Source organism: Pyxicephalus adspersus, chromosome 4 (assembly GCF_032062135.1).
Source record: "Pyxicephalus adspersus chromosome 4, UCB_Pads_2.0, whole genome shotgun sequence".
NCBI classification, from domain to species: domain Eukaryota; kingdom Metazoa; phylum Chordata; class Amphibia; order Anura; family Pyxicephalidae; genus Pyxicephalus; species Pyxicephalus adspersus.
In genome coordinates, this window is record NC_092861.1 from 127,066,294 (window position 1) to 127,080,073 (window position 13,780).

Here is a 13,780-nt window from a genome sequence, read left to right on the forward strand (position 1 = left end):
TAGGTTTAGATAATTTAAACACTGACTGTTGTCTCATCAAATATTCCCCCCTAGTCTATTGGTGCTTGATGTAATTATGGCCCATGAAACAAATATCTCACCCTGACCACCAAGTCTATTTACTGACACTGAAATTCACTTTAGAGTCTCAATTCCTAAAATATGCCTGGCCTGTGCCTGAACTCTGACCTGGCTAAATAGCACCCAATTCACTCCTAGGATATAAAAATGACATTGTTGATGGGAGTGCACATCTGAACTTCTCGAATAATTCCGCCTGAGACGGACACTGAGATCCCAATGTAAAAAGAAGACCGCAAAAAACTAAGAAAATATTACATTATGAAATTAGATTAGCTTAAGAAATACGCAGTCTGGCTAAGAGAAGTAGACTTGGCTGAAACTGATTCTCATGAATTTTAATATAGTGTGCTTGCTGAATTTATGGTGTTGCTCCTATTAAAGCATACCTAAAACCTAGATTTTTTTTATAAAAGGGTGGACAACCCCGTTTGTGTTTTTTTTAAGCGCAACATGATTTTATTAAAAAAAAAAAAAAAAAAAAAAAAAAAAACCTAATAACTACGTCACACATCCCAGGAGGCTCTTGGCTGCTCCTTCTGTGCATTCCCGAGCATACATAGAAGGAGCCCTTTCACCAAAAGGGAAAGAAATCACCGATTTCACGCATGCACAGCGAGATCAGCAATTTTTTCTTCCCCATCTACATCACCTGATCTCACACCTACGTCGGGTGACCTGGAAGAACCTGGAAGATCAGAGAGAAGATGGCGGGGCCTAGCGCACCGGCCTGAAGACGGATGCCAGAAATGAAGGCAAGTGTATTTTTTTTTTTTTTTGGATGTTTTTGGGTTTACTTCCTCTTTAAGTGTATCCTCCATAGGGATGAATGGTGCTTTTTAAATAAATGTATTGATAGCACACTACAATACATAGGGTGTGTAAAGGCTCTTTATGTGACAAGGAAAAGTATGCCATGTTAAAAGAATACACCAACTAAAATTTTATCCACTTTAAAAACTGAACTCCACAAAGATTTATAATCAAATTATTATTTCACTATATTATGAATGTAAAGCAGAACTAACTTTGCCTATTTTAACCTCCAGCGATGCGCTGTCCCTAGATGGAATGGCTGTCAGGTCTTTTTCTGGGTGCCTTCTGCTACCTTAACCAACTGGCCTAGAAGGACAACTCCTGCATGTGTGCATCAGACTCATTCAGGAATAAACGCATGCCAAATATGTACATCCTAAAGAAATTGGAGAGCACTGAGGTAGGATTCTATTACTGCAGGAGAGACCAAGCATATCTCTAATGCAATAAAAAAAAATCTTCAAGGATTACCATTTGTTAACAAACCTGTTCAACTGCTTGTTAACACAATCACCTAAGCAGCCACTCAAATGGCAGAAATGCAAGGCAACTAGCCAGACTGATTCTAGCTGATAAAAAGGCAACAGTAACTCAAATACCTGTTACAACTGGGGTTTGTGTAAGAGCATCACTGAGCGCACAAAAGACCAAACCTCGAAGTAGATGGACTTCAGGAAACCACAGCAGGTGCCACTCCTGTCCAGGGCTGCAAAATTCACAGGTTCACCAAAATTTGACAAAATAAAAAAAGATTGGAGAAACATCAGTATATGACATTAACGGGATGAAAGCATGCCTTGCATCATGCCTTGCCTTGATGCCTTGCATCAACAATTCAGGCTGGTGGAGTAATGATGTACAGGATTTTTTCATGAAACACTTTGGGCCCTTTAGTAGCAACTTAGCCTCGTTGCCACAGCTTACCTTAGAGTACTGCTGCTGACCCTGCCCATCCTTTTATGACCACAATGTACTCATCTTCTGATGACTACTTTTAGCAGGATAACAAGCCATGTCACAAAGTTCATATCATTTCAAACTGGTTTCCTATACATGACAATGAGTCTGTTTTACTCAAATGACCTCTACAGTCATTACTTGTCATCTCATTCCAACACAGGGATGTGGTGCAATGGGAGATTCTCATCAAGGTTGGGAAGCTGACAAACCTACAAACCATGTGACATTTATCATGTCAGTAGGGACCAAGGCTCTTGGGAGTCCAGGCACAAGCAATGTTTATCTAGGTAATAGAATAATGTGTGCAAGACGAGTGAGAGAAAGCAGGTTGAGGAATAGGCAAAGTTCTGTATTAAAGCAGAAGGCAATTGTTCTGGGCTGACACCACTGTTGGGAATTTCTGTTAAGGATGTTCAGTGTGTAGTCAGCACAAGTAGGAAATTAGGAACTCTGGATTTCTTGGAGATCAACAGTAGTGCCTATGTATGGAGTAAATGCACAGAGAAACCTAGCACTCAAAAACCAATACAGGATGGGGCTAGTTTTCTGGTATTAAACCTAAAGTATTTTTATAGCAAACAAGACCTTCATAGCTGGTAATCCCATACAAGAAAAGTACCAACTTCTGTCTGTGCCACATTCTGCCAAAGCAGCTAAAAGAACAGGCTGTACTGAAAATATAAATGTCAAATATCTCATATTCTCCATTACAGCTCTCAAAGCTCACTTTTCAGATATATTAGGGCCTCAGAATTGGGGAAAAAACACCAAAATAAAATCCAACAAAAATGAAAAATAAATGTCTATTAAAAGGCTATGGGTTACAGCAGGAAAAATATTTTTATCTGCATGCTAAAACAAGACAGCTGAACCTACAATTATATTACACCACCAATTAAGGTAATAAAAGATATTCTCCTAGAGGCAAGGTTATACACACCATAAAAAGCGCCAATTCTCTGGAAGACCATAAACAAAATCTCAATTAAAATGTTAAACTGCATGCAATCATTTTATAGCTAAATCTACAGATAAACAAAAAAATATATATTTTATATATATATATATATATACACACACATACACACAAACTTGTTAAACAAGGTTAAAAGGTTGGAGTAGCATATTGCATAATAAATGCTACGCAAATTATGGATTTGCTGAAAACTACATGTTGATGGAATAAGTAGAATGATGATCCATTTTCTAGCATAGAAAAACAAATAGAAAAAAACAATAATGTTAAGGTGTAACAAATTGTACTTTATGTAAACCAACATGTGCCAGGGGAATATCAAAGCAAAATCCTGGTTTACAATGAATGGCACACAGACACGACACATAAGAAAAAAAAATATGTCATATCTTGCTTTTGCACCAGATCATGCCACACAAATGTGCTTAACTATTGCAATTGGTCACCAGTGTCAGGATCCATAAAATACTTTCTCTGGTCTCTTTGAAAACACTCTGGCGCTCTGGAGGCCAGTGACATTGTTGCTCTATGCTACCAATAGGGATTTTGTAGAATTTGGGCCAGTGATGAAGCCGACATGACTTTGCCACGGATATATTGAAGCATAGACACCCAGAGTGGTAATTTTTTCTGAAACTGTGTGATGTCCCCTAGTGTTGTGAAGTTGTACTAGAATCTGGAATCCCCATTAATAAGTGGGCTGCCAAATAGCCACCCCTCACACTGAGAATGAGTACAAGTATACATAGTACCCCTAACCAATCCCTAACAGAAGATTTATTCAGCACTGGAAATGAGATATCATAGAAAATTTTAGTCGATTTCCAAAGGGCAGTAGGAAATTTGTGAATTGATAATATATTGTTAGGGGGCAGAATATTACAACTCTTTTGAATTTGTGGCCTTCTGGAAAACCCAGACTGCATCATCAGCTTGGACACCAGCATCTTAAGTACTTTTAGGCCAGAACAGGTTCCCTAATGTTCCTCACACCTTGACCTGCAGAGACTTTTCATCCTGACAAAAAGGCCAATGTAAAGCAGAGTCAAATTATGTTAAAGTTTGTCTGAAGGCACTCTTTGGAACTAATCCCTCTTTACACTACTCCAAAGACAGAAGCCAAAGTGACTTTGTGGTGCAAGCACAAAGCTCTAAGTTTAAAAAACAATGACAAAGGGAACAAACCAGTTTTACAGTTGTAAAAAACCCTCAGTGGAAACCATACTAAGGCTGGGTCTACGCGGAAGTTTTTAAAAACGCATGTAAACATTCCTACTGCGAAACACACTATTGAAATCAATGGAAGCCTTTACCCATGTTTTCCAGCGATAAACCTGCGTTTTAATTTTTTTAACGTTGCAAGCAATGTTATAGATAACGCTAATAAACCTGCCTCAAGGTGTAGATTAGCCAATTGGAATGCATGGGAATTTCAAACATATGCTTTTAAAGCCTTAGGTTAAATGCTGGGGAAAACGTCGGTGTAGACTAAGCTTAAGATGTCCCCAAGAAGTAGCGAGCAGCCATTTGTGCTGGACTTAATCAAACAATTAACTTTGAACCATGTTGATAGTTTTGTAAGGAGATGTACTGCATAAATACTATTATTAAGTTACTAAATGGTAACTGCAAAACCTTTTCCACCAGATAAGCTGATTTTGTTACTCCCTTTTTAAATCACTCCTTGTATGTGACAAAGTAACCTGAAGAACAATAATAGATACATTATAAATTTACCTAATAAATGGAGCAATTCTGCTTTATTCCCCATAATACACTGCACACTAGAAATCAAGCTGTATTTGAGAGTTAGAAACAATGATGTCTGCACACAGACCAATCTTTACAAAGGATGTGCCAACTTCCAAGTTCTTTTGAAAATCTCTGTCAGCAGCATGTGATAATTCTTTTTGTATGATAAAAGAACATACCTTACATTTACTATACCTTCTCATCAGCAAATTGTGCTAACAGAATACGGTGTGGCAATACCTCAAGACATCTCCCAGTGACAAGAAGCCTTAAGCTACATACACACGTCAGATTTTTATCGCCCGATAATCGGCATCGGCCAATTATCGGGCGAAAATCTGCCGTGTGTACAGTCGGTGTCATCCATCGTCCGGACTACCGACCTGCCGGATCCACGGACGATGGACGACAGCCGATCCTAATGAAAGGGAAGGGGAGAGCGCGCAGCAGGGTGCCGCTCCGTCGCTCTCCCCCTCCCCTCTCCATAGAGCATGAACGGTGCTGTATGTACAGCACCGTTCATGCATCGTGCACTCCCTTGTTGTTGGAAAGGATCGTGAAAGATCCTTTCCAACGACAAAAATTGGACGTGTGTACGCAGCTTTAGGCTGAATACACATATGCAATATTGGTCGTTAGAAAGGATCTTTCACTTTCATTACGATCGTTCCTCATACGTGGATCCGCCAGGAGGGTCGTTCGGATGACGAGCACTGTACACACACAAGATTCTCGTCCAGTATCGGCCCTGAGCTGATTATCAGACGAGAACCATTGCACGTGTGTACATAGCCTTAGAAAATAGTCCTGCATACAATTAGACTAGAACAGAAGATGTTTAATGGGAAGCAGTCAGAATGCTGTATTTCTTACAGATCATGCTCCTGTCTGTTGCTAAACTCAAACAAAGAGAGGTTGAAAGTTTGAAGGCAAAGCATATTTCCAGCATCATTATCATCATGCACAATGACTTGCCTGCCCTAGACTCTGCAGTATTTTATATTCCAATAATGGCTTCTATAAACAGTGGAGAAACACATGAGTGGCGGTAATGGGGACTAGTCTAGATAGAAATACAGAAGTTGCTGCTTATGAAGGTGCCATCTTCAGAACTCTCATCTTTACTCTAGCTACAGCACATATTTACTAGTCTGAAACACATGAACCATCTTCTTTACATCCTAAAAAAGACCTTTGGCCATCTCAAATGCCCATCCTGGGATGGTGTAATTCCTGCGCAGGATTGCAATCATTTCTGACAAGTGCAGGGGACGGTGGGTTGTTTAGCTTTTGAACCAAAGTTCAAAGAGAGACTTTAGTTCCACTTTAAATAAATTATTGCGATTAATGAAGAACAGTCTGTGCCTGTGATGGGTAGTGACAGAAAAGTAACATTCTAATAAAGTCAAAATTATGAGTTAATCGTATGCAAACATTATATTGTGTCTGCCCTTTTGTGCCCAGTGCGAATCACGCTGAAAAACAGTAGAGGCCCATAATAAACACAATGAGAATACTTAAAAACTAAACTGAAGGGCATTTTAATGGACAAGTACCTGGTAAGATGGGGGTACTTTGCATCTGCCTATATCTATATAAAATGTACAAGCTCCACATTATCTGTCCTTACATACATACTCTTTTCATATTAATATTAGAATAATTATAGTAGAAAACAAAAACCAGGCAGCTCACATGTTCAGAAGAGAAGGTTTGTTCTTTTCTTTTATACACTTTGCTCTGATCTGTCACCTCTCTGCAGCCACTTCCTGTCTACAAGCTCTTCTAGGGATGGCTGTATGACATTTCCCGATGGTGACAACAGTGTACCATGACAGCATAAAGTGCACTGAAGCGTGTCACTACACAGGTGCAGAACTGAGAGATGAAGACAGAACTTTGCTTGCATATAACAGGAAATACCTGAACAGAGACCTCCATGGTAAGGGAATTGGTGTTTTTGAAAGCTTCATGTTTAAACCAATGAAAACCTACACAATTTAAATCTAAATTTAAAACACTCAGAACATAAGAAACAAGGATGATGAGAACCGAGAAACACGGACAGAAGTTTAAAACTTGATTAAGAAAGGTTCCTATCTAAGATCACAACCACTGAAGATAATGACTTTGGTAATACTAGAAAAATTCTTCACTTGCAAAAGCAACAAAGCAGCCAGATTATATAAAGAGAGAGAGAAAGAGAGCATGAGCAGGTAAGAGAGAGATCTTTTATGAAATTCAAAATCATGAACAACCCAAGCCTACAATGCACTATATTGTATCAGCAATTACCAAGATAAAATCAACTACATGAATTACTTTGACAAAGCCAAACAGGGCAATAATGTACCTATTTCAAACAATGAGTTGACCCTGTATTGGACACATCAATAATGCTTCAAACATTTTATTAAAGGGATGACAGACTATGGGATTCACTTATATTCCCAGACGTTCAGTTTTATATGGACTTAGCAGTATGTAGATGCTTGCACAGTCTAATAATATTTTCTGCAATTTACAACACATACATATCATCACTACACATCTGAATTCTGGATATGCTTCGTCAGCTATTTCCGTTTTTAAACATACAATTCACACTGAAGTGAGTCTGGCAAAATGAACATGTTGAAACACTGCTCTTGCAAAGCCTTGCCCAGACATTTGAAGCTACCATATCCTCCTCGCCCATATGCATGAAGATTTATACAGACTACTGAACAATTTCCTAACATTACATAGCCGTGAGGGGGGTCTGCACCAAGTGATGGGTCATTAAAGCTCAATCAAGAGGTGACAGATCAGAAAGGATATCCCAGAGAATGCAGACTGCAATCTTGCTTCTATGCGCATTCATGAAAAAAAGAAAGGGGGGGGGACTGTCACTCAAGTGTGGCGAAATTAAAGCCCCCGGGTGAATGGGAGGGACAGCAGGACTAATCAGCAAATAAGCCTCATTACTGTGTTCTTCTGTATCCTCTGTGCACAAATCCTACGCCATTTTACTGATTAACCCTATCTTGTAACACAGACCACACTGTGGAATGCCTGACAGCAGGAGAAATCCACTCCCTGCTAAATGTCAATTGAGGTGTTTCTTTTGTTCATTCTCCATATATCAAAAAAGGGAGATCGAGGTGGGCTTACACACTAGATCCTTCTCATTCCAATCATGCAGTCATCCAGGGATTGCTTTTGAGGTTTACGCTTAAAAAGCAAAGGGGTTGTTTCAGATCCCTGGATATTAAATATTGCTTGCACGGTTACATCACACAGGTTACATCAAAAGAACAACTGAGCCAAATGTAGGCTGCAGAATCCACCAACAAGCCTTGCATGGGTATAATCCTTTATATTCTTTTCACCATTTAGGTACTTAAACTCTTTGACAGCACATTGGCTGACACAGGAGGAGACTGTGAAGAGGGGAAATACCCCCTCCTGCCAAATGTCAATAACCCCAAGCAGGGAGTGCATCCAGAGTCCATGTCAATCAAGGAGAGGGGGGTTTCTATGTAGCATACTGAAACAAAAAAACATCAACACTGACAGGGTGTAGATTACTGCAAAGCATCATCCACATGACCCAGCGCCCCGCCTGTGAGTGGGAGACCGGGGCTGAGCCAACTTCTCTACATACGCTGCTGCTGCACCAGTGTACACATGGAGGGGATTTATGAAAAACACAGCAAAAGGAAAACAAAGCGGTCACCTGCAGCTAATTCCTATAAAACTATACACAAAAAAAAAAACAAAAAACAAATAAAAACAAGACCCAAGCAGCTGCCCCATGGCAAGCCAATGGCTTCCTTACATCTGCTGTTGGCACAATGACAGCAAGAGTGTGGCTAGGTGCAACAGATCCCTTTTACTGCAGCTTAAAATTCCCATAGGAAAGAAATAAAAAAATGGAGGGATCACCCAGATCCAGGAAAAGAGAAGCACATCAGATGCAGGGACCTGCTGTATGTATTCCTCTCACAATACATACATTGAGATATAATAAATGCCAGGTTATGTGAATACTTTAATGGGATATGGAGCTACAATTTCCAGGTTCCTATATTATTAATATGGAGCCATTTAAAAATTGCTTCATTTCTTCTTTCGGCCATACAGATCTATTATCTATGCTCTATTCATTGTACAGCGCTGCGTATAATGTTGGCCTATATAAATTCTGTTTGCTAATATTAATAATATGCCAGGAAATAGCATTCTGCATGGCATAAGGGTTTGTAGAACTACAAGCCCCAGATTCTATGGGAAACAACTCTATTATATGTATAATCATCAGTAATATTACAGAGCTGTCTGTAGTAAAACACAATGACCAGATTCTAAAAAAATAAAATCTCATACAAGCAAATAATTTCCCATTTTATTCATACATAGAAATACACATTTATAGTCTATGGCAGTCGCCTCAATGAGCCACAAATCTCACATTATATTCCTCTACGTTACATCCAATATGGAGCCAATATGTTCTTTCTGATTCAATAAAGCTTGAAAAAATGGTTACCATAGACAACAGCTCCACTTCCCCCCAGGCCTAAATACAGTGATGTATTATTTTAGTCTGGCAAGGCATGCTGGGGGTTGTAGTTTGTCAGCAACCCCCCCCCCCTTCGGTTGTCTCAGGTGAAAAGCCAGCCGTGACGGGAAAAGACAGGCAGCGTTTCTGTGGCTTCCCCGGGGCCCAGTCTGCCAGGTGCACGCACAGCCCCAGCACCCCCCTTCCTCGGCCGCCTCTGCAATGCGGCCCTGACACAGCACACATTCTCACCATGGTGTCCGGCGGTCGGTGGGTTCAGCGAGAATTCGGGGAGAACTGCCAAGCTGAGTATAGGCTCCGGCTGGAAGGAAGACACTCCAATACTGACCCGCTGCAGCCTCGTACTAGGAGGAGAGCGAGCAGCGAACGACGGGGAGGGAACAGGCGGAGCCTTGGTGGCGTCACACGGAGCTGGGAGGAGTTCAATGAAACGTCGCCTCACCCAGCAGAGTGCGGTGACGTCATCACGGTGCCGGCGTAAGACAGAGCTGGCAGATATGCAGGCGCCATGATTGTTAAGGGCATAATGGTAGCTGTAGGGAACTAGGTTATTTTTGGTTTGGTAACATAGTTGTAAATTATGTCAACAAGTTTACCGGTGGGTTCATACCCATAGGCTTTCTACTTACATTGTCATGTTTTCTTGATTGTTGTGCATACTAAATAGATGCAGTGGTCGCTAACCTTTTTGGATTTACAGACCACTAAACTAATGGGCTCTGGACCGCGCATGCGTGGGGAGCCGTGTGTCACTCAAAGGGGAAGAAACTTCTCTCCATAGTGATGTCATGATGCCAGAACCTGTCCATTGACACAACCCGCCCACTGCCCTGACGCTGCAATCTGTACGGGAGACATGGTCCATGGCTCTGGCCTGTGCACCCCCCCCCCCAATCCTTCTCTTTACTCCTCCGGGGGGGTGCACTGGCCAGAGCTGCGGACCACCAAAAACCGCTGCTTTAGAGTGATTCAGTCCCTGGAATTAAAAACTATAAAAACAATGACCCCAGCAAATACCACTGCCAGCATCATCAATCTGTGTTGTATTGCAGAGACACTACTGCTTGAAGAATCCTAAGACCCTTTCAGGAATGTTGGATTTCTGGTCCCCCTCTTTGCACAGTGGATCCTCCCGCTGACCCCTATATCACTATAAGACACTGTAGTAATAAAAGAGACTGCAGAACAAAAAAACACATACTGAAGTGGAGTAATGCTGAATACCCATCAATACGCTGTAGTTTTGCATTACAGCATAAACTGTCAATGCAGGCGAGGTATGAGTTCTCCTCAGTTTTCTCCAAGGACAGAGTCAAATAAAATGAGATCTGTTTATTTCTACATTTGGAGCAATATGACAGGTTCTCTTTAAACTCCACCTATACCTTTGCCGAGCTCTGCCCACTGCTCCTTTCATCAGTCGAAAACCTGAGCCTAATACCTATGTAAGCTCCTTGGTCACAGTTGGTCAGAGTAATGATGGAACCCAGCAAAGGTGAGTATCTTTGCCTTGGGCAAAATAGCAGATTCTGTTTTAATGGCGTTAACTAGTAAATAATCAATGAAAACTTGTGATGAGGAGAGGAAGACATGTGGCTGGTGCCATATACTTTGATAGGCCATGATCAGTAATTGGATCAATATGCAATAAATAACACCATTCAAGTCCAAATGCCAATTGATAACCAGGCATTCCTTTTCATTCATGGCATAATTATTTTTCATTCTCATTGCTTTCATGCTTAGGTGCACTGCGGGTCATACCCCCCATTTTACACTTAAGACACGACCTGCTTCGCACAGACAGCTTTGTTGGGGGGCATCAAATGCCTTTTGTTCAGAAACCATTTCCTAGGACAGGACAATCAGTCTAGGCAAATTGCTAGTGAATTCTTCAATAATCCCCAACTGTAACATCTTTTTTTCTTCCTAACTACTTCTCCTTAGGTATTCTGTAGGGATTTACTTAATCCCCTTCTCTGTGCAGTGCCTATGTAATGGCTGGTGACTGACATCTGACCTGAAAACACAAAAAAGGTCTGTGCTTCTGATTACCAAATCCTAAACTTCCTACTTCTGCAAACTGGGCAGAGTATTAGCAATCTATATCAGAAACAAATGATGTTATCTGCAGAATTATTGGCGTAACAAATTTTTTACATGAGCAAAAACTAAGCTTGTCTCCTGCTCCATTGGATTTTCAATCAAACACTATTACGTTTTCTAAGGCCCTGTGTAAAAAGGATCATTCAATTGTTTTATACTAAATTGTTTATGGTGTACATTCAAGCTTTGAAATTCAGCAGGGTCTCTATATGGCAGGTTTTGACTATTCCCTACGGACTCCCACAGACTCCTTTAAATCTCCCACAGAAAATTCAAACAGACTATTAAAGCAACTCCAGGTCCTGGTGATTGATATTTTACACAGAATGACCATCAACGGTGGTGCCATAAGATAGGATGATCAAATTCTTGCAACAGTTTCACCATAAAGTTTACAGAAGTCAAAATATCCAATACAGTACAGTACCCAGGCTCCAAAAATCTACGAAGACATTCCTAGTAAACTTCAAGCACATGGACACCTCTCTACTCAAAATGTCACATTACGTGGGTTTACTTACCTAAAGACACTTCTCAGTAATATGCCTAAGGGGCAGGGTCCTCTCCTCCTGTATCACTGTCTGTATTAGTCTGTCATTTGCAATCCCTATTTATTGTACAGCGCTGCGTAATATGTTGGCGCTATATAAATCCTGTTTTTTAATAATAATAATAATAATAACATCAAGACAAGTGTAGCACACAATTCACTTAACCCTGTCGGAGAGATTCAGCCCATCTAATTTGTGAGCAAGACCATAGGTTTCATATTCTCAGTATTTTTTAAATATAGTTTCCCTTTCTTCACTCATCTCCTGAGTGAGCTAGCCTTTTTGGTTCCAAAGGGGAGGGGGGGTCCATTTTTCTGTAGAGGACCTCAGCTACCAAGTATCTTTCAACCAGGTGGACCAGCTGGACTGCTGACTTTGGGTCCCCATGGTCCACCCTCTAATAGTAATGTATAACCACTTGCATCAGAATTTGTGGTTAAGTCAGAGACTCTGACACTTTCAGATTAATGAGGCCATACATTTTTGACCTTGTGATCTTCCACCCTGACCCTTTCTGTTTGGACAGCCAGATTAACACTTAGTCAATCCACCACCTCCTATTTAGGCTTTTTATCAACACACAACTCTGGCGTGCACCTGGCAAACTGGGCCCCGGGGAAGCCACGGAAATGTTGCCTGTCTTTTTTTGTCACGGCTGGCTTTTCACCTGAGACAACTGGGAGGGGGTGGGGGGCTGAAAAACGTACAACTCCAAATCAAAATAGGCCTTTTGTAACCAGCATGTTAGCATGGGAGCCACCAGTCCAGCCCACTGCTCCGTGGACCAGATTTCCCTTTCAGCAGTCTGCTGAATGGTTCTAGGAAGAGCCTGGGAATCATCCTTAAAAAAAGCTCACTCTGAAAAGTGGTGCCAAGATGGCAATGCAGCATGAACATTCTGTCCTCTACATCATTGTTCTAACAGTGCATTTAATTACTGCAACTGCTGTTGCTGCATTTGCAATATTTGCAATCCCAATTATTTATGGCAGGTCTTCTCTTATGGCTGACGGACCTCTGCTTGCTGATGTGCCTCCCACTAAGCAGTATAGTATAGCATTTAGCAGACAGAATTACAGTACTCGGGGGATAGGCATCTGAGAAACTCAGGGGAGTAAAAATCAGAGCCAAGGGGCTGAAAATATTGTTGTCTTTGAGTGACATTGGCTTCTCTTGTATGGGCATCACAGGGTCAGGAAGTAAAAATTAATCTCCCGGATGGGGACACAGACAAATATGAAAACCCAAATAAAACTGAATTCTTACTTTAGCCACAGCTAGAAAAATAAATGCTGGATTTAACACATACAGCCTGGATTCTAAGGTGACCTTTTTCCAATGTTCCCAACATAAAATCTTTATCTCATACCTTTACTTTTTTTGCTGACCGATCCATTTCAGATGCCCAATCCACACGGTTTTTCACATACTGAGCTCTCCCATACCATTAAATTAGCTTGTTCAGTATTGATTGTGCAATCTCATTTCCTGCTGGAAAAACAAAAAACAAAACATAATGATAGTTTAATATTTCGATTTTCGCAGTCAGAGCAATCAGCAGTTTAATTCAGTTGTTATGGGGTGACTGAATACCTGTACAATATTCTTTTTTTTGGTTCTGCTGGTTCTTGGCTCTGTACTTGATACTGTTTTTTTCCCCAGAAGTTCCTTCTATATGTCTTCTCTCTGCCACCAACTAGCACATGCCTTATCTGTATGTTAGGTATGCATTAACCTTTCCTAGTTTACCCAAGGAAATGGGTGGAGATTGAGAGGGTCACTCGTGACTGATGAAAAACATAGGCCTAAGGCCATAACCTTTCATATACAGTATATGTAACATTAAGACAAAGGGGCAAGACCACAGCTTTATTCATGTAGTCTTGACATTGCTTGTCCCTTTTGTTAAAAAAAAATTAAGCCCTGGTGGTTTTTTGTTTTAGTTCTGCACTGTAAGGTGCATGTACCTCGTAG

At 40.8% G+C, this 13,780-nt stretch overlaps 1 protein-coding gene across 2 annotated transcripts in view; it reads right to left on the reverse strand.

Annotated features, from left to right (window-relative positions):
- Positions 1-13,283, reverse strand: part of PPP3R1 (protein phosphatase 3 regulatory subunit B, alpha) — a 37,033-nt gene extending 23,750 nt beyond the window's left edge. Inside the window, exon 1 of one of the 2 annotated variants that reach the window (XM_072409583.1) lies at positions 13,176-13,283. In XM_072409583.1, the coding sequence (XP_072265684.1) occupies positions 13,176-13,202 (27 nt within the window). In that variant the 5' untranslated portion in view covers positions 13,203-13,283. Of the gene's footprint in view, positions 1-9,380; positions 9,539-13,175 lie in introns of those variants that run through there. The other variant, XM_072409584.1, reaches the window with a different exon arrangement.
- Positions 13,284-13,780: the final 497 nt, after the last annotated feature.